The sequence below is a fragment of the Cladophialophora yegresii genome, assembly GCF_000585515.1.
Source record: "Cladophialophora yegresii CBS 114405 chromosome Unknown aczIN-supercont1.3, whole genome shotgun sequence".
Classification (NCBI taxonomy): domain Eukaryota; kingdom Fungi; phylum Ascomycota; class Eurotiomycetes; order Chaetothyriales; family Herpotrichiellaceae; genus Cladophialophora; species Cladophialophora yegresii.
The window spans coordinates 1,290,626-1,315,284 of NW_006913047.1; the positions used below are offsets into that span (position 1 = coordinate 1,290,626).

The following is a 24,659-nucleotide window of genomic DNA, read 5'->3' on the forward strand; positions in this document are numbered from 1 at the left end:
CCACGATCGATGACTGGTGATTGGACTTTGCGGTCGGCGACTGATAAGGAGCTTGTTTGCGGCCTCTTTCCCGCATGCTAGTTATTGTACTCTTAGGCGACAACAGCACGTCCGGATACGCAAGGACGTAGGTGTGCTTGGTAGGCATGCCGTCCCCTTCCTGACCCTACCATGTGAGGGAGGCATGGCCGAGGACAGCATACGACATCATGTATAGTCATAGCTGAAGGTACTAGCCTTCGCATACAAAATGAGACTTGCTTCACACGACGCGATCCCTACTGCGGCACGATGCGATGCCCTACAACCGCAGAGATCAAATCGCATGGAATCATCGACCGGAGTTAGGTTCCTATCTAGCGCGGCAGGTATGACTAAGGTCTTGCCGATACATGCCTCTGTTCAACACTTGGCGGTATCAGTGCTCACCATACTTTGCCTTGTCCGCAGCGACCAATCTCCAGTACTTCGCGGCACTCCCAACGCGGAACCTCTTGCCAAACATGATCATTACGAAGAAGACGGACGAGGCCGCCATGCCGACAAACGCTGCAGAGATGAAGCAGTTCTGGTAGCCAAGGTCCGTCAACCAGGGGGTAATGCTATACTCCCGTCAGTCAAATGCGTCTCATGACGAACAGAACTCTTGGCTTCTTACCCATAGCTGATTGCAAACGACATGGTGTTCCGGACGAGAATGACGGTGGTCATCGCATCGCCCGAAATCTCGTGGTAGCTATCAATCATATAGTTGATGCTGAGGGTGACGCCGAACGTCGTGGCAAAGGCCAACGTGCCCATTGCGAAGATGAGGCCGAACCAGTGAACGCCGTGAGCTGCCCCCACTCCCCAAAGGATGAGCGAACCCGGAACGAAAATGACGCAGAGCAAGAATGGCCATAGACGGTGCTCGGCTTCCATGATCCCCTTGTTGCGCCGGGCAAGCTTGATGGTCAGCCAGTCGCTCAGTCGGCCGGAAATAAGACAACCTAGAATCACGCCGAGAGTGCAGGAAAGATACGACAGGCCGACCATTGACGGCGAGAAGTTGTAAGGGGGTCCACCGAGGATAATTGACGCCGTGGCATTCAAGACATTGAACCAGATCAGATAAGACCCGTAGGAGAAGCCAGAATAGAAGATGACGGGCCACGCTAGGTATTTCAAGCTGCGGATCGCGCGCTGGACCATCGGCTGGCCGGGCTCAGGTTTCCAGATTGACAGCTTTTGGACGAAGGTTTTTGGAGGTGCGTACGCTGTCGCAGGGGTCGAAAGCACGGCAGCCGGGTTCTTCTCCGAGTCTTTCTCCATTGCAGGCTCCGACGGGGGCGTCTCGATTTCTGCGACCAGACCAACGGTCTTCCTGCTGTAATTGGTTTCTTCCATGAAGAAGAAGAGGAAGACAAAGACAAAGGCGAGGAAGATCGCAGGCCAATAGAAGACCCAGCGCCATCCCTGGCCATCAGCAATAAAACCGCACAGCACGGGAGTGAAGTAGTTGCTGCCGGCGAGCGTGAAAGCGTAGATGCCCATGTAGGTGCCGCGCTGGTGCGTAAAATACTATGCAAAAGGTTAGACGTGACTGGTCTCGGCGACGCTCGGATTGCACATACCACATCGGTGACGGAGACTTCGGGAAGAGCCTCGATTGGGGCATTGAAGAAACCTTGAACGATGCATTTGGCAATCCATTCACCATTGCTTGTAACATAGGCGCTAAGCTTTGTCAGTGCGACAGCAAGTTTTACCGCCTTGGTGTGACTGACCTCCAGATAACAGTACCCTGACAACAAGTCAGTAAGGACGACACGCACAGCGAAAAGTTCTCGGTCACTTACAAGTGATCCAAGAACAGAGATCAGATATGCTAAGCGCTTCTGCAATGTTCGTTAGTCGATGCCGTTCTTGACAGAACAAAATCATTCTCGATCATTGAGCATTGCCGTACCCCGTAGCGCAGAGCGAATGGTTGCCAGAAAAGCAACCCCCAGCCCAAGAACAGGAACATGTAGCCAGTTCCCTGATTCAAGGCCGAAACAGAGACTCCACTCGCCTGCGAGAGAGGGACGAGCACGCTGTAGACAGTTGAGACAGCCATTCCTGAGAACCATGTATAACTGAGGTATGTTAGCTCTGCTAATGATGGGCGCAAGACCCGCTTACGTGTTCGAGCAGATACTTGAAAGCATCTTCCGTCGAGGTGACCAGTTCAGGGGATCGTTGGGGTCGTTCGAGGGCGTAGGCACGAGCACAATATCACCGAGACCAGCGTCTGCATGCCGTGTCCGCATCGTATGGTCCAAGTCGACCAAGTGGACCGTGCCGGGAATCGACTCCGGCGTCATCTCCGTGGTGATGGTCATGATGGCTCTGAGAGCAAAGGCTGTCTGTCTACGGCTGGTGCCAACAGAACTTGCACTGAAGGCGGAGCCGACGCAGGGGAACAGGGAGGTACTTATGCCTTGCGCAATAGCGTAGGAGATTTTGGTATGCTCTAGACTGATCATCCAGCCTTAACGATATCAACTTACCCGTGGTCCTACTTCACATCGAGTGACCCTGCGACCAAGTGGAGATGTCCACCAGGGGCTGATAAAGCCGGAGATTCTTTCTCCCATGTTGGCCATGCCGGTCTAGCTCTGGATTGTTTTGTCTACTAAGGGCTGGGATCGAACTTCGGGCCATGTTTCTACAGCCACATGGAACGCGGAAATATCGTCGACTCGATAAGTCTAGACACAGGGAAGGCGTTGATGCTGGCCTTCACAATAACAGGTAACATGTCTGATAAAGGCGGATGTGGCGCTTTGCAGACAAGCTCCGATTGGTGCACGGATATTGATAAAGGCCTCCTTTATCGCTCGCTTTCCGCTGGGGCTTGAAAGAGGCTGGGCCTAACCGGTGTCGAACGAATGGTCGTCCTGGACACACTTCGGGTTCGCGATAAAGACTGCTCGAACTGCATGAGCTAAATGCTCAGCGTGGCCGCCAACATCCATGCTCTCGGACGGCCATCGCACGCGCAAATGAACGTGACTGGCTGGGTGCAGACGCCAACACAACGATCGTCTCCTCCTGTTAGAACAATGCGGGGATACTCCATGCGACCCCTGCCAACGACGTGATGGGGTCGGTCTATTGCAAGCCAGAACCCTTCCATCGGTAATGGATACTCGACAGTCCTATCAGTCTCAGGCTTAGCAAGCCATGCAAGCGGTTCGGGTACAGTATCAATGGACCAGAAGGCAGCTTTTGCGCTGCGGAGATCAACGATCAACATCCCTTCCAAACTTCAATTCTGCATGAACGAGCCTGCCGAGACGGATGGATTGCTGGAGGACATCTTGAAAAGCTCGCAAAACACTTCGACGCCCTCCGTGCTATCGCTCCAGAACATCGGCGTCCGAGACACGACAATCCTCGTCAGTGCGGGACGCAAGCTATAGCATTCGAGCCAGCATCCCGTAAATTCAGTCGAAAGCCCAGCAGTATCGTCAAAATGGTCGTCCGCCCCTTCAAGGTAGTACAAACGAAAGACGTGCCTCGAGGCACACCAGAGTTCGAAGAGAAGCGCGCCGCTTTACTTCGTGCCTTCGCGGACAAAATCCCCCAAGAATACTACATCCCAGAGGATGTGGCCAACAATCCACCTCAGGACGTCTCAGGACTGGCAACCCAGTTCGGCATCCTGACGCCCAAAGAGGTCGAGATCACGGAGAATTACGACGCGACGGGCCTCGCCGAAGCCATAGCCAGCAAAAAACATTCTGCGGTCGAAGTGGTCACAGCATTTGCCAAGCGGGCCATTATCGCTCATCAACTTACATGCTGCTTGACGCAATGGTTCATGGACGAGGCGATCGAGCAAGCCAAGAAGCTCGATGAGTATCTGGAGAAGAACGGAAAGACCATTGGTCCGCTGCACGGCGTCCCCGTCAGCATTAAAGACCACATGCCCATCGCCGGCACATACTCTTCGTACGGTTATTTCGGTAGCATTCAGCACGATGAAAAGGACAGCCAGTTCATCGGGATCCTGCGCTCCATGGGAGCAGTTTTTTACTGCAAAACCAATCAGCCACAGTCGTTGATGCATCTGGAGTCGGACTCGCACTGGGGCCGAGTGTTGAATCCATACAACATCCAACTCTCCGCTGGAGGCTCAACTGGAGGAGAAGCGGCCCTGGTTGCAATGAAGGGGTCCGTTTTGGGCGTCGGTACCGACATCGGAGGGAGTATTCGTGGCCCGGCGGCATTCTGCGGCATTTACGGCTTCAAACCGACCTCGTACACATTGCCCATGAAACACATGATAGCTGCTCCGTTTCCCGCCGAGCTCAATGTACTGTGCTCGATTGGTCCGATGGGCCGCAGTCTTCGAGACATGGACCTCATGACAAAAGGTATCCTCGCAGCGAAACCGCATCTCGAAGACCCGCGCCTCGTGCCGACGAAGTGGACAGGCTTCGAAACGCCTGTCACCAAGCCGCTGAAGATCGGTATCATCAGTAATGACGGCTTCATCGATCCTCAACCACCGGTAAAACGTGCCATCGCCTGGGCGAAAGAGAAACTCTCGGACCCCAAGTTCAAAGACCTCGTGGAAGTCAAGGACTTTACACCATACAATGCGGCTGAAGCGTGGTCGAAAATCCGCCTCCAGTATTGGCCCGAAGGCGGCAAAGCCGTTGTTGACCACATCGAAGAAACTGGCGAACCAGTCCACCCTCTCTCCGCCTGGATCTGGAAGGACGCCGAAGTACACGGCATGCGTACCGGCCTCGACGTAAGCACCATGCGCGGTGAGCGGGACGAATACCGCATCAAATTCGCCCAGCACTGGAACTCGCAGGATGTGGACTTCGTGATCGGACCTTGCTTTGTGGGACCGGCTTCGCAGCACGACACTGCGTTTTACTGGACGTACACTTCGTTGTACAACTTTGTGGATTATCCAGGTATTGTGGTTCCGACGCCGATCAAGGCAGAGAAGGGCGAGCAGTATGCCGAGGATTATAAGCCACTGAGTGATGCTTGCGGGCATGTGAAACAGTTGTGGGAGGAAGGAAACTTCGAGAAGGCGCCTATCAATTTGCAAATCAATGCCAGAAAGTACCATGACAACGAGCTGTTCGGCGCGCTGTCTGTGTTGAAGGATATTCTGGAGTTAGTATGATTGGCAGCTTCAAGATCCAAGGATGCTGGTTGTGATGGCCGGGACCAACAGCTTCCTTGCCACTCCTGAGTCGGAAATAGTAGGGTCGGACTTGATTCTTAGGATCTGCAACGAGGGAGGACTCATTTGTCTGAGTATTCGATCCGAATATTCCGAAAACAGATGATTCCTTGGAATGATGGCCCTCATCTACAGATGATGGTGACGTCGCCCATCTCTCTATTCTTCAGTCTCTCTACGAGATCCTGTTCATTAATCCCTAGTTCCGTGCAGATCTCGTCAAAGCAATGCGTCCCGTCTAGGTACTGCATGATCTGAGCATTCAAGCTCGAGCCGGTCTTACTGGTCTTGCCAGTTGCGTGATGTTTCTTCTTAGTACTTGACGAAGATTGTTCGGTGAGGTGATGTTCGCTGGACATGCTTCGTGTAAGAGTCCGATACTGGAAATCTTCCCCATCTCCATCATCCACGACCGCTGCTGCTTTCGGGGTGTAGATGGCATATCGATGGACGCGGTATAGAAAACCCTTGATAACCCCGAAAGTTGCGAATCGGCGTAGGTCTATATTAGCAAGCAAATTGGCGTTCTGTGCATACCATTCTCGTATGGTAAGCCCTTGGCGCAGATTGGCGAATAGTTGGACCATGGTAACGCCGTCGACTGGGTCGCCTTTGCCTGTCAGGGGCCAGATCTCATCATCATGCAGGGTGGTCACATTCGTCAAGCCGCTTGTCCGTCGTTCGGCGGCACCGTCTATAATGGCTTCCTCCTGGGCGCCCGGTGTAAATGCTGTGTTGACGTACCTGGCACATTCCTTTTGCATCTCCGTGTCTTTGGCGATCATATTGGCAAATTCAGCGGTTGGGGCGTAAATGGCGTTGAAGCTGAATATGTCAAGCAGGAGGACGCAGCCATAGTAGAGCAAATGTTTCACGCACTTCTTCGTAAGCTTCAGGTCTGCGTCTGCCAGAATGGCGATTCTTTTGACACTGTTCACGCCATTGAGGAACGGGATGATCCGAAGCATTGTGAGATCCCAATTCTCATCTACCATGGTCTCGATTCTTACTGTGAAGAGCGGCACGTGCCACGGTTTGACACTGGCAGGGTTTGGCAAAGTTGGGAAGAGCTTGATGTTGAGGGTATTCAGCTCATCGATGGGAATCATGCATTCGCAGTAGTTGTTCAGGTCTTCCATCAACATCTCACACAAACTGTAGATCTTGCCAGAATTTGGGGGCGCATTATCCTCACTCAAGAACCGAGATTGTTCTTCTAGACTGCGCATTAGGTGTGCCAGCTTCTTCACCACAGACTTGTATGAGGGGACGTCGATGGTTGAAGGCTCGCCCAAGACCAGCGCGAAGTTGAAGATGAACTCATTGCGGGGGTACTGAGGGGAGGTCAAACAGATAGGGTACGATAGGACCAACGTTGGAGGTGTGCTCGGGGTGAGAGGCGGTGGTGACAGGGAGATGAGATTGCCACAAAGCGACTGACGAGGGATTAGGAAGCGCGAGATGGTCGAGAAGGACAGCAACGGTGCAGTTGACGAAGTCGGAGACGGGCCGATCACGGAGGCAGACAGGTCGCTCGTCGTCGAGATCGAGTCCTCGGGCACCTGATGCACGATCTTGGGCCCTGGATACTCATGAGAAGCAGTCGCAGTATCACATCGAATAGTGGCTTGCCTTCTTGCGGGTCGAACTTGCTGTAGAAGATGGCTCTGATCGACATCTTTTACTTCCCGGTCAGGCGCAGGAGGACCATGTGTTGCTTGTGGACTTGCATGGCCTCAGACCATCATCACGACAAGCTTGTCTGTGTCTGACGGCTTGCGCGCATGCAGACACGAGGAGAAATGCCCGTGCGAAGGAATGGGTAAGAAGTCCCAAAATAACTCATCGATTAATGGAGCGAAGATATCACACGACGCGGTCCTCCCACAGAAACCAGAACGCGACTGGGAGCTCCACCCGGAACTCCGACGTCTCTTACTGTACTTTGTCTGCGCATCTACGGGTTCTCGCAGATGTTGCCATCGTTTTTGAGGCTATGTGCCACCATACAGTACGGGAGTGACATCGTATGCTGGGATACCTACTGTAGTCATCTCTGCGGCCTGTCCGGCCAGCTAGCCACGGTGCCACATGTCAATTTACCGTGTAAGTAAGTAGTCGGACGGTTTATGCTGCTCGCTGGGTGGCTGCCTATGAAGTATCCAAATCTCCATTCGTGAACATTTAGTCATGCAATACTATTGATCAATGCATCGCCATACAATGAGCTCCAGAAGAAAATGCAAACGCCAAAACGCAGATGCCCCAGGCCAAACTACCCCGGTGACCCCGAACCTGAACCTTGAACGCAATGCAGCGATGATTCCTCCCAAGACCGTGCCCTGCCCATGCCAATGCTGAAGCCGATGCCATGCTCATCTTGCAAACAAAATTGCAACCGTGTCGTAGTCATTCCGCTGGCGTGTCATTTCTTGCACACCAATGTGTATCACGTCTGTACCACCAGCTGAGTCGAACGTTTAACCTCCTCACTGTCAAAATAGCCAGAAGAATGTGGTGTGGTCCGTGCCGAGGCCGGGAGAATTGAAATTCGTTACTCTGAAGTACGAGGGAATCACTGCCCCATTTTCCACATCACCGTGTGTAAAGCTTTCGCTCCTCGTCCCTGATTTGGGCTTCCACTTGTGCGAGCAACTCCAAGGACAAGGCCTGCGTTGAGGGACCCAACTCAGGGAACTCATCCACGGGTTTGACGTCCCAGGGATAGCGATGTCTTTTCACTGCTTTAGGCCAAGGGGCAGGCGTGGGAGGTGGTCCAGGAGGGCACAGCTGCGGATGTGAAGGTGAGATACTCTGGTTATGTGCGGGATGTTTGGTCTCTACCCAGCTCGCAGTCGAACCTCTCGCTCGCGGAGTGAGAACACTAGCTTGACCATTGCTGCCCATAGCGCCGGAATTCGTGCCAGTCGCTCGGGCACTCGTCCAGCTCGCCCTTCCATTTGGCTCTGTTGCTCGGGTATCAGATGGACTGGATACTGAGACCCTTTGGTTCCGTGGCATTGTATATGCTCGCGAGGGATTCGGAATTGCCTTCAGCTTCACTGATTCCTCTACAGGATTCTGCGGTTTTGGCGTCCGAGCTTTCGCCTCTTGGTTGAGGGCCCCTTGCCTCGTGATTATCCGTCTTCCACGCGGCGCGACAAACTGTGGCTTCGGCTTTTCGCGTGCCCTCAGTGGTTGCTGCTGCGGTAGAGGTGTTGGCCTCGCTCGCTCGCTCTTTATCGCTGGTGCTTCTGTCGGTCTTTGTTTTGTTGTAGCTTGCTCGGCCTCGACTTCTTCAACGAGAGCGAGGAGGTCTTCGTCATCGATCTCGTTAAATTCCGAGTTGAAGCTTTCCGACAATTCTTTCGTTGACTCGTTTGTGGCCTGTGTGGTTCTGCTGTTTTTTGTTACAGGTTCTGCCCTTGAGCTTTCCTCGGGCGATGGACAGATTCGCGTGTCGGCGGCGGAGGTTGGGGATGTCAGAGTCTCACCCGGGCGCGTTGAGGGAGCGACTAGGATGGGCTCTTGTGTCGCACATAGCATGAGAAATGTTTCGTCGTCGATACCATCCGTGAAATCATCGTTTTCGTCCACGTCGACAGTTGAACGTGGAGGCTTCGCTCCTGCCGTCGCGGATTTGCTGAACCCTTCCCGTTCGGGTGTAAAATGCCCTAGCCTATGTCCTTTGTGCTCGCCCTTTTCCCTGCCTGCATCGATTTCTACTCTCGCAGGAAGTAGTACCGTCGGAGAGCCCGAAGAGCCCGCTGAAAGAGCATTACTCCCCACTGATCGTGGCGGATCACAGAAAGACTTTCCTATAGCTCTGGGTGATACTGCGGGACCTAACGAAACAGGTAGGCTACTTTGTGTAAGCTCGGCACAACTCGATAATGTTTCGCACTGTGGTTTGTGGGCAGTCCCTGCCGGTGCTGATGAGCGGGCGTTGGCTAGTGAAGAACTGAGCACTCTTAGTACTGGGGGTCGATCGCGGCCCGAAGAAGACGTTCTTGCTTGGCCGGGTTGGCTTTTGTGTGCAGAAGTCAGTGTCGGGTCTGTCGTCCTAGGACGAGGAGGGTGAACAGCTTCTGACACGATTGTTGGTATTTCCTCCTGCACAGCATCCTGATGCCCGTGTGACTTGTCATCGGCGACGATATCCTCTGTCACAGCAGACTCATGTTGCGCGCTGATGAGATCCCCTTGGTCGCCCTTCACTGACGCGGCGACGGCCTTTTGCCCGAAGAACGTGTTCAACCTAGGTTGGCTTGCGGTAACCTTGCCCCAAGTATCCTCAATGCCAATCCTGCCCTCCTCCAGCATCTTCTGCCTTACTCTTCGTTCTCTGTCCGCTTTCTCCTCCCGCTTACGCTTGTTCTCAACTCTTTGTCTTTCTTTTTCTAGTTCTTTCTTGCGCTTCTCTTCCCGGGCATCGATCCTGTCGGCGCGGGCCATTTGTGACGCGGTGTATCGGAGGGTCGCGCCATCTCGCTTGTATGCCCGCTTGGCCTCCTTGAGGGTCATAGGAGGCTTCGCGGGCCATGGCATGGTTGAGACAGGAGGGGAGACGGATGGGTTCGTTTGGGGTGAGGCACCGTATTGTTTAGCGAGACTGATCCTGGTCACGGCGTGCGGATGTTTACCGGTCAACAAGCACGTCACTATCACGTGTCGCGGAAGCCCCACCGCATGCCAGGTCGGATAAGTATCGTGCTGTGTAGTAAAGCTGGACTGCATACGGAGTACGAGGTAGTGGCTGATGAGCAGACTGACTGTTGGCTGACCATTTAGAAGTTGTTGCGGTTCTGGAGTGAAGCTATGATTCCTCACTCCCACCCTCCCCGGAATCTTCACCGTCCGACTCAATATCGTCAATGGGAAACGTCAAGATGGCAGCAATGCCTCCAAGCCCTTCCAACCTTTTTCCACTTTCGTGATCACTACTGAGCACCCTGACTTCTCCGCCTTCGACTTCCCTCACTCTGTCCACAAGCCTGACCCATCTTCGCCTCGTAGCTACATCTTGGCTGCGGAAGAGAGCATTGCTGATGAGGAGGACACCTCCACCACGTCCTACTGCACCCTTGTCTACACACGCCTCGACCTCTTTTGGTCCGTACCAAGCGCGCCCATCGTCCTTCCGCAACAGCGCAAAGAAGTCGTCCATCAAGGACGTCTCTCTGGCGTATTTCGTATCCTTCAGCCTTACCAAAACCTCGGGGCTTTTGAGCATCTCGTTCAGACTGTGGAGATGACCCGAGCTGCTGTGGATGACAATGAAGGCTTTCCGTTTCACCAGATCTTGGAGCAATTTGTCACCCTTCGTAGAGGCGGTCTCGGTGATGTGTTTGAGGAAGCCTGCAGCCGTGAAGCCAGGGCTTGCTAACAGGATTGGAAAATTCGAGCTGCTGTCTTTATTCTCCATCAGGCCCTGAAGTTGTCGTATTAAAGTGTCCAGCAGTGTACTAAAGAACTTCTGCAATCCCTTGTCATGGTCGGCCGACCTTCCAGCTCCCGTACGTTTCCGTGGTACTGAGACCTCGACCTTTTGTCTCAGGACAGTTTGAAACTGTGTAATGAAACATATGTTGGCCAGGCCCTCTTGCATGACTACCGCCGCTGCTTCTGTGCCTCGGGTCTGGTCGATGGCTTCTTCTAGTTGTGCACGTGCCACACTGTCCCAGCCTTCGCCGCCATTGTCACCTTCAACTTGCTTCTCGAGGGTGAAGTTGCGGTTTAGTTCTAGGTCGAGAGTATGGAATTGTCCAATCTTGGTATATCTATTCTCTCGTGCGATCTGGCCGGAGACATGGAGTTGGCCGGCTTGTGGATCGAAATCCGTCGACTTGACTCGTATTGTTAGATTGGTGTGTACTCGTTGCGAGGCGGTAGAGCCAGTGGAGGATGATTCGGTGGTCACCCGCCGTATCGCAGATGCGGTGAGAAGGTCTGTAGGACGAATGAGGTTGTAAGCATGCCACTGTTCTACTCCTCAGAATGCCTTCTACATATTGGAAGAAGTGCGACTTACCATGTCCTCGGGTTCTTCGGGGCACAGTGTGACGCTCCCGCTTGCGTCATTGTCGATATGTCGTTTGACGAGGCGCATCCTGGTGGGAGTACGAGGAGCGATTTTTGAATGAACCTGGAGGAGGCCGTGGGCAACTAAACAGAAATTCGGCGACGGGTGCCACAAGGAAAAGATTCATGGATGTCCTTCACTGCTCTCGCTGCTGCGACGAGGACTCCAACAGGAAGAGGGGGAAATTGGTGTTAGAGGGGCGTTGATTGGCTTGTATGACGCTGTCACGGTCAACGGCCGTTGCAGAGCCCTTCAAGCTCGTGACTTGCAGCTGGGCTAGGTGGCTAGGCCCGCCCAATGCCGCCCCTGGAGACGCCTACCAAAGTAGCTGTCAGTAGCATCGCCCCAGCCTCCCACCTTGTTGCAGGCCGACTCCACCCATGCCATCATATTATCTTATTCTTGCCGTACCACAACTCTTCGTTCTGCTTCTCTAGCATTTCTGCGTCGCGGTTACCTGTTGCCTGTTTTATCCATCTCTCACATCATCAATTTTCCGCGCTTTTGTGCCCCTGCAGTGCGTTCGGAACCCATCTGCAGCATGGGTAGCTTCCTCTTCAAATGGTACGTCAGTGCGCACTGGGTCGCCCCCTGAGCATTTGTGCGCTCTGCCCCAACAGTAGCTGATTCCCATGCGCAGGCCCCATCCAGAGGCCAACGACGTCCACGTTACGGGCACCTTCGACGACTGGGGCAAGAGCGTGCAACTAGATAAGGTCGGCGAGATCTGGCAGAAAGACGTTGAGCTGCCAAAGGCCGACGAGAAGATTCTGTACAAGTTCGTGGTTAATGACCAGTGGATTATTGATCCGGAAGCTCCTCAGGAGGATGATGGTCACGGCAACATCAACAATGTCCTACACCCAGAGCAGATCAAGCCTAAGGCGTCCGCCGTGCCAGAGGCCTTCACCACCTCCAGCGCAGCGCCAGAGAGCACTACCGCTGCCTTGGCTGGCGAGGTACCTCTAGAGCCAAAGAGGGAGGCGACTGAAGGTAGGCATTCCTACCATAAGCGGGAGAAACGGCACTAACTTCGACTGATTTAGTAACACCAGCCTCGGACTCCCATTTACACGGTGCTCCCGGCGCATTTCCAGAGACTCCAGTAACTGAACCAGACTCTTTTGGCGTCAATCCTTTGCCACCAAGCGAGGGTGCAAGCAATCCCGTCAATGTACCAGCAGGAGAGAAGATGCCTCCTTTGAGTGAAGTCACTTCCAACTCGATCCACTCCGCTGTAACCACCTCGCAAGAAGCCTACGAGAAAGGGGGCACGGGCATGCTTGGGGGTGCATTGGCTGCACTAGGACTGGGTGGCACGGCAGCCAAGAAGGAAAATCTGATTCCGGAGTCGTCTCTGCCGATGGGCGAGAATGCAGACAAATCGCTGGATGCCAGTCCGTTCATCAGCTCTTCTGGCCCGAGCACGACTACCGCCGACTTGGCCGCCAAGGTGCCTTTAGAAGACACTAAAGCTCAAGCAACAACGTCCGCAGTTCCCGAAACAGTCAAAGAGTCGATTGCGGAGGCGCAAGCCGAACCCGAAGCTACTACTTCATCGGAAGCCGTAAAGGAGAAGGCCGAAGTTGAACAAGAATTACTGAAGAAGGTGCCTGAGAATGAGGCAACCGGAGAACATGCGCCAAATATTGCCGCCGCGGCCACCGGCGCTGCCGCAGACGCCGCTGCAACTCCAGCATCTGGCGTTCCCGAGCAAGTCAAGGAGTCAATCGCCGAGGCACATGCTGAGCCTGAAGCTGCCACATCTGCCGAAGCCGTAAAAGAGAAGTCCGAGGTAGAACAGGAGCTACTGAAGAAAGTGCCGGAGCATGACGAAGCTGGAGAGCCTGCGCCTACGATTGCTGCGGCCACTTCTGCCACTGCGCCAGCTCCGACTGGAGAGACATCAAGCACTCCCGCTCCCGGACAGCTACCCACCGCGGCAGCAGCAGTGGCTGACGGCACTGACGGGACCGCTGAGCTAAGCGAAGCACCGAAGACCACGGTCGTTCCCGAGGAGACAGAGGGCGACAACACTGAATATGCCCCACCTCACGCTCCTTCTGCTGCTCCAGGTGTTTCTAACTCTGCTGCTGCTGCAGTCTCTGATGGTGCAGAGGACCCCACGCTGCTAGACGAGCCTGCGGTACAACTTGGCATCAAGAATGACACGGAACACACCACCGCCCCATCAACCGAGCCGGCGGCGGCCCACGACGCTACCACGATCGACCCTCGAAAAGAGGCGGTTGCGGCTGTGCCAGCAGCCAAGGAGGCAGAGACTAAGGCTGCAGCCCCCGCTATAGCGACTGCTCCGACGAGCAACGCAACCACAACACCCGCGAAACCCGCGTCCACTACCCCATCTAGCACTCCGGGGTCGGCCAAGGATAAGAAGAAAAAGCATAGGGTAAGCTCGTTCTTTAAGAAGATCTTTGATTAGTTCTCAAAGGCAGCTCCGTGTCGCTGTTTGGGGAGACGTGGAAAGGGTAAAGTGGTAGAGCAGCAGGTGGCCAGGGAGCCAGTCCCTGCATGATGTTTTGTTCGATGCCAGCGGCCTGCTGGACCGGGAATTGAGGCATCCTCACGTGTGGAATGCAGATGCTCCTCATGAGATGGTCTCAAGGCTTTCAGCTTGTGTATGACGGTGGCCGGGACGCAGTGCTATGAGGAGGGGTTGATGCTGGATCAAAGTGCTCCAGGTGCATCGCTTGTATGGCGCATGGTGGGTTTGGATCCTGTTTTTCTCTTGTAGATATCCCCACTGCGTTGTGCTTGTACCTGGAGATAATTAATACAGCAGACGGGTTTGTGTTGTCGGCGTGGTTGATGCTCTCACAACACAGGAAATGTTCTCGTCGTTTTCTAGAAGCGCCAGAAGCCTGAGGGCGTCGGATCGCTGCACGCGCAATGCACCATCAAGGCCAATCAGCGAGTCGGGCCTGCGGTGCTTGCAGTTGACCGCTTGAACTACGTCAGCAGGCCAGATGCTTTGTCTTTTGGTGCTGGGAGCTTCTGGTGCGTCGAAGCTCTTTTCCCCGCTACCCGCTAACTGCCAGCTCCTTTGGGTTATTCTTGCCCTGTTTTCGAGAGGTGGCCTGCATAGATGAACAGCTCTCAGCTATCTTGCTCGTACAAATCGTGCGGATTCGCTCTGATTCAGGCAACATTCCAGACAGCTCGTGTCAATCCATAACATAGTCTTTCGTGCTGTCCTGCCGCGCCTGCTTACCCCTCGCCTGTTCGACGCTTGCTGCTTCCCCTCCCCCCTCGGTCTCGTCTTGTTTATATCAGCTGTGTTTGCCTGTGAGTCTGCATACTTGCTACTCGCTTGCTACCCAATCTCTATCGGTAAATCAGAACACACCTGGCATCTTGCACCGGTCCTCGGCTGCCCCTCCGCTGCGTCATCTGCGATTCAGACTTGCTCATTGCCCCACCTCACGGCTCGAAGAGTCCACCAGTGCTTGAACAGCGCTGGTTCGCACTGCAGGAGGACGGCCGGAAAGCTCTCTGGTGCGTTCGGTCCCCTGCGAGAGTTCCATTCGTCAATTGACAGTGAACAGAAGCATCGGAGACAGACACTGCCTTCCCTAATACGGCATTGCGCCATCGCCCATCCCTGTCTTCTTCCTCGCAACCGCAATCCGCAAGCCGCGGTCTGTGGTCCGCCAGTCTCACGGACCACCTCAGTGACAGGCCACCCTAGCAGAGAGGGTCCTCTATTATTCCTCTAAGCACCAGAAGACATCCAGTTGGGTCGGTCCACAAGGGATCCTCACTTGAGTTTGAGCCAACGACAAGCAGCTGCCATCTGGGGTCTCATACCCACCCACTGCAACCTCCCCGCCTCTCAAACCTCATCGCCAATGTCTACGTCTCTTCCTGCTTCTCACCAAGCTATCATTGATACCCTGGTCAAAGACCTGCTACAAGCTAAACCGGAAGACCCTCTCCAGTATTGTGCGAATTACTTTAACCGTCAGCTCGAATTCGAGCGGGCTTCCCACAAATCAGCCAAGTCGCCCTCGAACGTGAGCACGAACGGCAAGATGGCAGACACTGCTGGGCCTTTCGACAGCCGCAGCCCTTTCGCAGCCAAGAACAGCATACAAGAGGAAGAAGAAGAACGTGATACCTTTGGTTCCCCTACCGATGCCACCTTCAAGAATCGCGACTCGGGTCGTTCACCCTTTGGGGGTTCGGGTTTTGGCGCCGCGGCTGGTGGTGCTGCTGGTGGCAGCTTGTTTGGCAACTGGCTAGGCAATCAGGCCACTGAGGACACCTCACAGCAAGCCCAACCACTACCCAACAACTATGCTGCTGGTCGCCGAACCTCTGTCTCCGCCGAATCCATGCAACCAGATTCCGATTCCGGTAACTGGAAACCACCCAAACACTCCAAGACAGCCGAGCAATTGGAGAGACTCAGAGCCGCTGTGTCGGGTAACTTTTTATTTTCCAGCCTGGATGAGGACTCCTTCCAATTGGTGCTCGACGCACTCATGGAGAAAAGCATTCCCGCACCAAACATCAAGGTTATCACACAGGGTGACGAAGGGGATTTCTTCTACGTGATCGAGTCTGGCGACTTCGATATCTACATCAACCCAAGCGGATCAGTTGAAGCTGGCCCTGACGGTATGGGAAACAAAGTTGCTACGATTGGACCCGGTGGAAGCTTTGGTGAACTCGCCTTGATGTACAACGCTCCTCGTGCTGCTACAGTTGTCAGTGCATCCAAAGGTGGTTTGCTGTGGGCCTTGGATCGTGTCACATTCCGACGAATCCTGATGAATAATGCCTTCCAGAAACGAGAAATGTACGAAGGTTTCCTCGGAGAAGTGCCGTTGCTTTCGTCCCTCAAACCGTACGAACGAGCCAAGATCGCCGATGCATTGGAAACTGTCAAGTTCGAACCGGGTCAGAATATTATCACCGAGGGCGAGCCCGGCGACGCCTTCTATCTTCTGGAGTCAGGCCATGCTGTGGCATACAAACATGGAGTGGACCACGCTGTCAAAGAATACGGCCGAGGCGACTTTTTTGGTGAACTCGCTTTGTTGGATGACAAGCCTCGAGCTGCGAGCGTGATTGCGAAGGATAATGTCACCGTTGCCAAGCTCGGCAGAGATGGATTCAAGCGCCTTCTTGGACCAGTAGAGGGTATCATGAGACGCGAAGAGTACGAAGGCACCGAAGACCTAGACCCCCTAAGCCACCAGAAGACGGTGACTTAGGTACAAGCTTAAGACTCAGGTACCAGGCCGAGCATGGCGGACGGACTGGGAGTTGCTAGGTCTGTCGCCGGAAAAAGATCGAATACGGAAACGAGATACGGAACAACAGGGTGGTCAGTACGCTTATGGCATGGTCTTATTACGAGCAGGCGGCGTCTGCGTGTCCAAGGGTGGCACAACTTCGTGATGGAACGTTGATTATCAACTGAGGTTGTAGTGATCGACCAAGGTCCAAGCTGAGTCAAGCACCCATGGGGCAATGCGATACCGAGGACGGTCGTCAGACAATGAAGTTATGTTTATCTAATCATTCCACTGCCTGTTTACCATAAGGAGCCCCGATTAGCAGCTCTGTGATAGGCGGCAAAGGTGGTCCGTTCCCATGTGTCTCCGGTGTGCGTCCCAGAGGCGCTAGACCCGATAAGGCTGGATTATATCAGCACTCGTTCAACCTTCTAGATCCTGATCAGCCTGGCTAGAACCCGCCTATGATTCGCTGCCCAGGTCTCCACTCGCTGCTCCTTCCGTTTATGCATCACAATATCAGAACGCCCTGACTGCTTCCAGAAGTCTTTTAAAGGTGTCGTATCCATCCTCGTCTTACATCGCTCTCTCCGTCTCTTCTTCCACCATCTTGAATGTCTTGTACCTCCAGAGTGCAATGTACAGCCAGCGGCGTCTTGGTCGGCACCGTATCCGACAAGCTCTATGCGCCCCAGGTCGCTCAAACTATTCGAGATTACTGATCGTGTATTGCCATGCTCGGTTGGCCTCTGCCGGGAGCCGGCAAAGCAGCCACAGCATGCGCACCAATGATATGACTACGGTAGCCCTGCTGTTCACTTCTGGTGTCCGTGTCATGCCGTTTCAACCTCTCCTTATCCATCTGGCGCCCTTCCCTTGACGGAGGCGGCACTACCGGCATCCACAGAGCTCGTTCTCCGAGGCATCTCCTCTGCAAATCCTGAGATGTTCACTAACCAGATATTGGATTTCCTTTTGACGTTTCGATCATGGAGTCCCCTTTCCACTCCTTTCACTCTCCGACGGTGGCTCTGTTGTGAAACGGGCTGTTTATTCACAAATTTTTAATGCGAAGAACGAGGCTCCGTTGAGTTGCTGATCAAGTTTCTCTTTGTGAGGCGTGACCTCACGGCCGAAACAGCGTTTCTCAAAAGCCAGTCCTGGCCAGCTTTTTCCATGATTCACCGTGATGCTCCCTTCGATATACACTCTGATGGCAGTTGAAGTGCGTTGAAGCTGTTTCCCCAGAATCTGCTCCAGTTCAAGCAGGTACCCGCGAGTGGATGTGTTCAAGAGCTTCTACTCAAGAACCCTACGCTTCCCTCCATGGCAGACCACTGTGTCTCTACCGCCGAGACCAAAAACATGACTGGGCCAGAGTCCGCCAAGTCCTCACTCGAATCAATACCTGGTCCTCCGATAACCACAGACCTGGACCTCGAAAAGGTCAGCACCAAGCATTCACATAGAACGACCAAAAGTGCGAGATCCGGCCATGTGCCTCAAACGGCGCAGGACTGGGATGGTGAAGACGATCCAGGTATGGGTTTGCACTCCTTCGTCATTTCCCAACCAATGATCTGACAAGGATGACATAGATGATCCGAGGAATTGGTCCTTGGCTTCGAAGATATACCACGTTCTAGTTCCAGCATTGCAATGTTTCACCATGTACGCAGTCGGAGGAAAGTCAGTACGTCTGGGAAGAGGCTGACCGCGGAAATAGCACTTTTGGTTCCTCTGTATACACGCCCAGTAACAGCAGTCATCCCGGTTCCCCCTCTTTCCTGCTTCTAACGGTGTCCTAGGTGTGCGTGAAGTCTCTCGGCATTTTGGCGTCAGTCAAACGGCTGCGCTTGCCCCACTCACAGTCTATGTCCTGGGACTGGGTCTGGGCCCTGTCGTGAGCGCTCCGCTCTCGGAGAGTTATGGACGGCGTGCTGTATACCTTATATTTTTTCCGCCCTCACTTTTGATGACCTTGGGCGCGGGCCTGTCGAAGTCGTATACCTCCCTTGTCATCTGCCGTCTCTTCGCCGGTGTTCTCGGCTCTGGATGTCTCGCGGTCGGAGCCGGAACCAATGGAGATCTGTTCGTGCCATTGCATAGGGCGATTGCAAGTGCGCTGTTCCTGGCGGCACCATTCTTGGGGCCTGCCTTGGGTAAGCTTAGCCAAAGGTATCGATGCGTCGAGTTTCAATTACTGACATGTGTGTCTCAAAGGACCAGCCATAGGCGGCTACGTCGCCATGAAGAAGGGATGGCGATGGACACAATGGCTGATCCTCTTCTGGGGCGTCCTTGCCTATGCCGTCTCGCTGCCCCAGAAAGAGACGTACAAGAAGATCATCCTGAAGAACCGGGCGAAGAAACTTGGCCTTCCACCTGCCCCCGATCCGCTGCCGTCGGGGATGTCCAAGTTCCGATTCATCCTGATCGTGACACTGATGAGACCGATGAGGATGTTGTTCACGGAATCCATCGTCGCCTTCTTCAGCATCTACACGGCCTTCAACTTCAGCATCTTGTTCGGCTTCTTCGCGGCGTTTCCCATCGTCTTCGAGTCGCCCTTCCCGGAGATTCAAATCTACTACTTCAATACCGGCGAAGAGGGCCTCGTCTTCCTGGCCCTTGGCCTCGGCGTGGCAGTCGCGACGATGCTGTTCATCCTGGTCAACAACTTGATCTACAAGAAGAAGACCATGCAGAGGCAAATGCGGGGCGACTTGTCGCCCTTGCCGCCAGAAGAACGACTCCACTGTGCGATGATCGGATCCTTTCTTCTGCCCCTGGGACTCTTCTGGTTCGCGTGGAGCGCCAGAAGCGAGATCCATTGGATATCGCCGGTATTGGCTACAATCCCGTTCGCGATCGGGAATATGCTCGTCTTTGGGTCGTGCGTGCTGTACCTGATTGACACGTACGGGCCCTTGGCGGGCGCGAGCGCTGCGGCGGCCAACGGGTTCTTGAGGTATTGTGTAGGGGCCGTCTTTCCGCTTTTTACGGTGCAGATGTAAGTTGAGGTGTTTGAGAATTTCAAAGTGGAACGAACGTCTGCTGACAGTGTCTGTGTATTCCAGGTACCGTGGCTTGGGTGTAGCCTGGGCTACGAGTCTACTCGGCTTTGTCACCCTCGCGCTGCTACCGATACCCTGGGTGCTATACCGGTACGGGCCGAAAATCAGACGGCGCAGCGCCTACACATGAAAGTGGCCAAACGGTCTCCAGGGGAAGTGAGAGACTGATTGTACATCCCTGAGACTGGATGTTGCTGTGTACGACACACAGAGGCTATGAGTGGATAGAGGGGGCATAGAGGGCGTCGTCCTGACTCGAGGAATGGAGTAATGTAGGGAGAGCATACAAGGCTACAAGCATCTCAAGGCGGGGAGCTGGGTATAAAACTGGGGTATATAAATACACGGTGTATACATCCCGCGAAGGGGCAGGTGATTGCGGTGCACCCCTGGTTGTGGAATGTGGAAGAGTCCAGTGGTTATCTATGGATTCCTCGAGATGAGGGTGATGTAGAGTCAGCGGAAGCCGTCGTAGCTAGGTACTATTACTATTACTATTGCTGCTCTGCTGATGCTGCTGAAACGTTAGGTTGGCCTGCTACAGTACGAGATGGAGGACTGGAGTCCTCGCGAGGTCACTTCGATTCAACTCATTTGGTGTCGTTTCGGTCGATTCAATCAACTCAGTTGGGTCAAATCAGTCCAACTCAATCCCACCGAGTTCGAGTCCATTCGGTCCAATTCAGTTCGATGCTTCGCTTCGCTCTGCTTTGCGCTACTGCGATATACTTATTGCTCTACGCAATACACGCGCATCCCGGAGATTGCAATCACGACTTTTTCCTTCCCCCACCCGTCCTCCCCTTGAAACTCCCTTCAAAGCCCGGCCTTTTGACCTTCTTGCCCTTGCCCGCTCGCTTCTCCTCCTTCCTCTTGGCCAGATTCTCCGTCCTCTTCTTTTGCTTCGTCTCCTGCGCCTTCTTCACGCCCTCCACCCGCTCCGTCCATTCCTTCTCGCTCTTCTTCTTCTGGCCCTGCTGTCTCTTCAGCGCCTTCTTCAACAGCGAACTATCGTCGCGCACGTGCTCGCCATGGGCCCGCCTCTTCGCGTTCAGCCACATATCTTTCTGCTCGATATCGGTGCGCTTCTCTTCGTCCAGCCCGGCGAGTCGCGCCTTCTTTGCCTGTGCGAGCTGGAGCTGCGAGGCCACATCTCGGGGCCCTTTCTTTTTGTGCGAGTCCACGACATCCGAGGTAGAAGGGTCAAGGCTCGTGCCGTCCGAGAAGGCGATGCGGCCGAATGTGAAGTTGTTGGAGCTGTTGTTGTCACCGATGATGGGGGATCGAGGCGACGCCAGGAGTGAGCCGGAACCACCCGGCGAGAAGCGTCGAGCGATCTCTTCGTCCTGGCGACGGGCCTCTTCCTCCTTCTCGCGGGCTCTTTGTTCCTTTTTGGCGACTTTTCGAGCTTCTTCCTTTCGGCGCCGCTGGTCGAGGAGTTCTTGTCTGTTTTTGGGTGGGCGGCCGTCGGTGCCATCGGCTTTTCGTTCGGCGCGGAACTGAGAAAGAGCTTCTTGGAGGCGTTGGCGTGGGTCCTTGGACGTGTCGACTTGATTTATTGACGTGGTTGGTGGCGGAAGTAAGGTGGTTTGTTCCTCTGGTTTTATGGTTTCGTCGATCGAGGCTGGTTGAATGGATGATGTGGAGGATACGCCAGACTCATGCTGTGGTGAGAAGACTTCTTCTGGCTCTTCTTCATCGTCTGACGAAGCTGTGGATGGTGATGCTGCTCGATGAGCACGAGCGTCTTGAGTAGCTTCCTCTGCCCGTCCCACCGAGGTCGTCAAATCAACTGGAGTCTGTAGTTGTAGCTCCTTTGCTACCTCCTTCGGTTTCGCCGGGGTTTCGTCATCATTGGTTGTATTCAATTGACCTTGTGCCGCCCTTTTCTTTGCCTTTTGTCGCTCCGCCTTTTCTTTTGCTTTGGCCTTTTTCTCCTTCTTTCGGTCCCGCTTTGCCGCTCGTTCCTCGGCTCTCCGGCGTTGCCTGTCCTCAGCGGTCTCTGTCTCGGTCTTGGGTTTGATATCGACCTTCCGCTTTTTTTGTTTCGGCTGCTGTGCGTCGAGTACAGCTTTTGGTTGTTCTAGGTCATCACGATCCTCCACGTTGGGACTTTCGACGGCTTCATCTTCGTCTTCTCCGGCTTCCCGCTTTCTTTTCAGGGCGGCCTCGGCGGCTCGTTCGTCCATGATGTCCTTTGCGCTCTTCCAGTTGTCGGGGTCCAGCTTCGCCATTTTTGCCGCCCGTTTCTCCTCCGGTGTCTGCTTTTTCCGTTTCCATTGATCCTGCATATGTAATGAGCAACACGGTCTCCCTTAGATGAGACATCCGTTGAGGAACGTACGCTGACATCTCCGCTGTAGTAGAGCTTTGCTGGGATGAGAGACAAGAGGCTGTCGAAGGAACGTGCATGGCTTTTGAGCCGTTGCTGCCGCAGATCAGTCAGCGTGTGATGAACGGGTGGGAGAATGGAGCAATGTCATATACCGTTAGTTCGTCGTCCATTGCGAAGATGGACGCTCCAAATATGCTTCTCTCTTGAATCTTCTGAGTGACTGAGGTTCTCTCTCAATATGAATTCTGCAAGTCGGTCGAACTTTTGCCTGACCGCCTGCCGCAGGTGGGGAAATCGCGGCTGCTGGCACGAAATCTTGGCACGGTGCGAGTCGTCAGAGGCTGACCAATCACTGGCAGGCCTGCAAATGCTCCGCCGTAGGAGGCCCTGGGTAGTCTAGTCCAGAACGGACTGCTTCTTCACCAACGATTCATGGTGCCCTTGTCTCATCCACAGGTCGGTGAAAGTCAGAAAGTGATCTCCGGTGAAGACTTTATGAGTGACGACGTCCAATGTTGGTATCTCCGGGGCCTTAGACCTTCGAGCACTGATCTACTAGAGAACGCCCAAGGGAGAGGGAGACAGGAAGAGTTGGCAGGCAACCCTCGTGGCTTCATGGGCTTCCTTCCATAAGAACAGGCCACTCGCGTACATTGTAAGGTGCCTGCCTCTTCAGACTCGGTGTGCTTCTCACCACTACACTGGGAACGCCTACCTCGACTCCACGAGATTCTTTCCGCGGTTCGTTGTTCTCTCGGACTACTTGGCACATACCCACTACCGCCTCTGCGTTCCGAACCATAGCAGGGCCACATGAAAGCAAAGACTGTCGAACAAGAAGATGTCAGTTCCGGTTGGCAAGCTCCTCACGTCACTGATATCTGTGCTATCGATCTCGATCGTAACAAATATCCTTAAGCAGCTATTCTATCGAGATCCGCACAGACCGCCAGTCGTATGGCACTGGATTCCCTTGATTGGGAGCACCGTAGAATACGGACAGGATCCGTACAGGTTCTTCTTCAGGTGCAGGGAGAAATACGGTGATGTCTTCACATTTGGGCTGCTTGGAATGAAAGTCACGGTCTACCTGGGAGCCAAAGGAAACAATTTCATCCTCAACGGCAAGCTGAAGGATCTCAACGCGGAGGAAGTCTACGGGCCACTGACGGTACCTGTCTTCGGCGCGGGTGTCGTCTACGATGTCGATAACGCGCGCTTCATGGACCAGAAGCGGTTGCTGAAAGAAGGCTTCACAAGCCCGAGTCTCCGTGCTTACGTGCCGCAATTTGTGAGAGAAGTCGAGCAGTACGTCGACAGCAACCCGGCTTTCCAAGGCGAGGGTGGCATATGCGATATCTCTACAGTGATTTCCGAGATGTCCTTGTACGCCGCGGCAGGCTCCTTGCAAGGTAGAGAGGTCAGGGACGCGTTCGATTCATCGTTCGCCACATACTACCGTCATCTCGATGACGGCTTCGCACCTGTCAACTTCATGTTTCCGTGGTTGCCAACACCAGTCAACCGGCGACGGGATCGTGCTCAGAAGACGATGGCGAAGCTGTACGTGGACATTATCCGAAAGCGACGATCGAATGGCAACCAGGATAAGAACGAAGACATGCTTTGGGCACTGATGGACGCCCGATACAAGAACGGTACCCAGATTCCCGACGGGGAAATCGCGAATCTGATGATAGCGTTGCTTATGGGTGGCCAGCATAATACCGCAGCATCAGGAACTTGGATTATGCTCCACCTGGCTCACCGCCCTCATCTCATCGAGGAGTTATACCAGGAACAGCTGAAAACACTCGGCGGGAAGGCGCCGACTCACGAGACCTTGCAACAAATGACACTCCACAACAATGTCATCAAGGAGACGCTCCGTCTTCATAGCCCAATTCACTCGATCATGCGCAAGGTCAAACAACCGATGCAGATTCCAGAGACAGACATCGTTGTTCCGGCGGAACATATTCTCCTCGCAGCCCCTGGCGTTCCTGCTCGCAGCGAAGAGTTTTTTCCGAATGCAATGGCATGGGATCCCCATCGCTGGAACAAACCTTCGACTGAAAGCCCGCAAGGAGAGGACGAAACGACCGACTACGGGTATGGAGCCGTGTCGTCCAAGGCCGTGTACAGCCCATACCTACCGTTTGGTGCAGGTCGTCACCGGTGCGTCGGAGAGACCTTTGCGTATGCGCAGCTGGGAGCGATTCTTGCTACTCTGGTGAGGCTTTTGCAATGGGAACAAGTCGATCCGAAGGCGCCTGTGCCTGCAACCGACTATTCTGTGAGTCCTTCTCAACCTTGACTGAGGCTAAAACGTGCACTGAGTCACTGCCTCTAATGGAGCCCGTTTGCTTGGCGGTATGATATACTAACGTCTAACGTTCGGGCAGTCAATGTTCTCACGGCCAATGCATCCTGCAACCATCAGGTGGAGACGTAGACGGTGAGCGCTGGAACGCAGGTTTCCGTCGTGCGGAAAATGCGCTGAAGATGAAGATTAAGTAGAGGTTGGATGGGATGTTCGCTGTCCGTGACCGTCGCAACCCGAAAGCGCTGTAGCTGGCCCGCGTTCTGCGGCCCCGAGATCCCGAGTCGGTGATGAGATGCCAGAACTGGGCCTGGATGAGCTGGCTAAGGAGGCGGAAACCCA

General features: G+C 54.2%; 10 protein-coding genes across 10 annotated transcripts; 5 read left to right on the forward strand and 5 right to left on the reverse strand.

The window, feature by feature from the left end:
* Positions 1-418: 418 nt before the first annotated feature.
* Positions 419-2,363, reverse strand: A1O7_04176 (serine/threonine kinase 16; the record flags this gene model as incomplete). Its single annotated transcript, XM_007758190.1, has 7 exons — positions 419-602; positions 659-1,560; positions 1,614-1,716; positions 1,767-1,783; positions 1,839-1,877; positions 1,949-2,117; positions 2,164-2,363. 7 exons carry the CDS (start codon positions 2,361-2,363, stop codon positions 419-421), a joined length of 1,614 nt encoding a protein of 537 aa, XP_007756380.1.
* Positions 2,364-3,499: 1,136 nt separating this feature from the next.
* A1O7_04177 (uncharacterized protein) lies at positions 3,500-5,176 on the forward strand (the record flags this gene model as incomplete). Its single annotated transcript, XM_007758191.1, has 1 exon — positions 3,500-5,176. One exon carries the CDS (start codon positions 3,500-3,502, stop codon positions 5,174-5,176), a length of 1,677 nt encoding a protein of 558 aa, XP_007756381.1.
* Positions 5,177-5,361: 185 nt separating this feature from the next.
* Positions 5,362-6,914, reverse strand: A1O7_04178 (uncharacterized protein; the record flags this gene model as incomplete). Its single annotated transcript, XM_007758192.1, has 2 exons — positions 5,362-6,825; positions 6,852-6,914. 2 exons carry the CDS (start codon positions 6,912-6,914, stop codon positions 5,362-5,364), a joined length of 1,527 nt encoding a protein of 508 aa, XP_007756382.1.
* A 917-nt stretch (positions 6,915-7,831) lies between these two features.
* On the reverse strand, positions 7,832-9,784 carry A1O7_04179 (uncharacterized protein; the record flags this gene model as incomplete). The annotated part of the gene is made up of 1 exon (XM_007758193.1): positions 7,832-9,784. One exon carries the CDS (start codon positions 9,782-9,784, stop codon positions 7,832-7,834), a length of 1,953 nt encoding a protein of 650 aa, XP_007756383.1.
* A 268-nt stretch (positions 9,785-10,052) lies between these two features.
* A1O7_04180 (translation factor pelota) lies at positions 10,053-11,345 on the reverse strand (the record flags this gene model as incomplete). Its single annotated transcript, XM_007758194.1, has 2 exons — positions 10,053-11,216; positions 11,268-11,345. 2 exons carry the CDS (start codon positions 11,343-11,345, stop codon positions 10,053-10,055), a joined length of 1,242 nt encoding a protein of 413 aa, XP_007756384.1.
* Positions 11,346-11,950: 605 nt separating this feature from the next.
* On the forward strand, positions 11,951-13,761 carry A1O7_04181 (uncharacterized protein; the record flags this gene model as incomplete). The annotated part of the gene is made up of 2 exons (XM_007758195.1): positions 11,951-12,311; positions 12,365-13,761. 2 exons carry the CDS (start codon positions 11,951-11,953, stop codon positions 13,759-13,761), a joined length of 1,758 nt encoding a protein of 585 aa, XP_007756385.1.
* Positions 13,762-15,187: 1,426 nt separating this feature from the next.
* A1O7_04182 (cAMP-dependent protein kinase regulator) lies at positions 15,188-16,558 on the forward strand (the record flags this gene model as incomplete). The annotated part of the gene is made up of 1 exon (XM_007758196.1): positions 15,188-16,558. One exon carries the CDS (start codon positions 15,188-15,190, stop codon positions 16,556-16,558), a length of 1,371 nt encoding a protein of 456 aa, XP_007756386.1.
* A 1,389-nt stretch (positions 16,559-17,947) lies between these two features.
* Positions 17,948-19,789, forward strand: A1O7_04183 (uncharacterized protein; the record flags this gene model as incomplete). The annotated part of the gene is made up of 6 exons (XM_007758197.1): positions 17,948-18,122; positions 18,181-18,253; positions 18,309-18,337; positions 18,391-18,744; positions 18,806-19,595; positions 19,663-19,789. 6 exons carry the CDS (start codon positions 17,948-17,950, stop codon positions 19,787-19,789), a joined length of 1,548 nt encoding a protein of 515 aa, XP_007756387.1.
* Positions 19,790-20,429: 640 nt separating this feature from the next.
* On the reverse strand, positions 20,430-22,164 carry A1O7_04184 (uncharacterized protein; the record flags this gene model as incomplete). The annotated part of the gene is made up of 3 exons (XM_007758198.1): positions 20,430-21,944; positions 22,004-22,087; positions 22,147-22,164. 3 exons carry the CDS (start codon positions 22,162-22,164, stop codon positions 20,430-20,432), a joined length of 1,617 nt encoding a protein of 538 aa, XP_007756388.1.
* A 671-nt stretch (positions 22,165-22,835) lies between these two features.
* A1O7_04185 (cytochrome P450, family 51 (sterol 14-demethylase)) lies at positions 22,836-24,311 on the forward strand (the record flags this gene model as incomplete). The annotated part of the gene is made up of 1 exon (XM_007758199.1): positions 22,836-24,311. One exon carries the CDS (start codon positions 22,836-22,838, stop codon positions 24,309-24,311), a length of 1,476 nt encoding a protein of 491 aa, XP_007756389.1.
* Between the last annotated feature and the right edge of the window lie 348 nt (positions 24,312-24,659).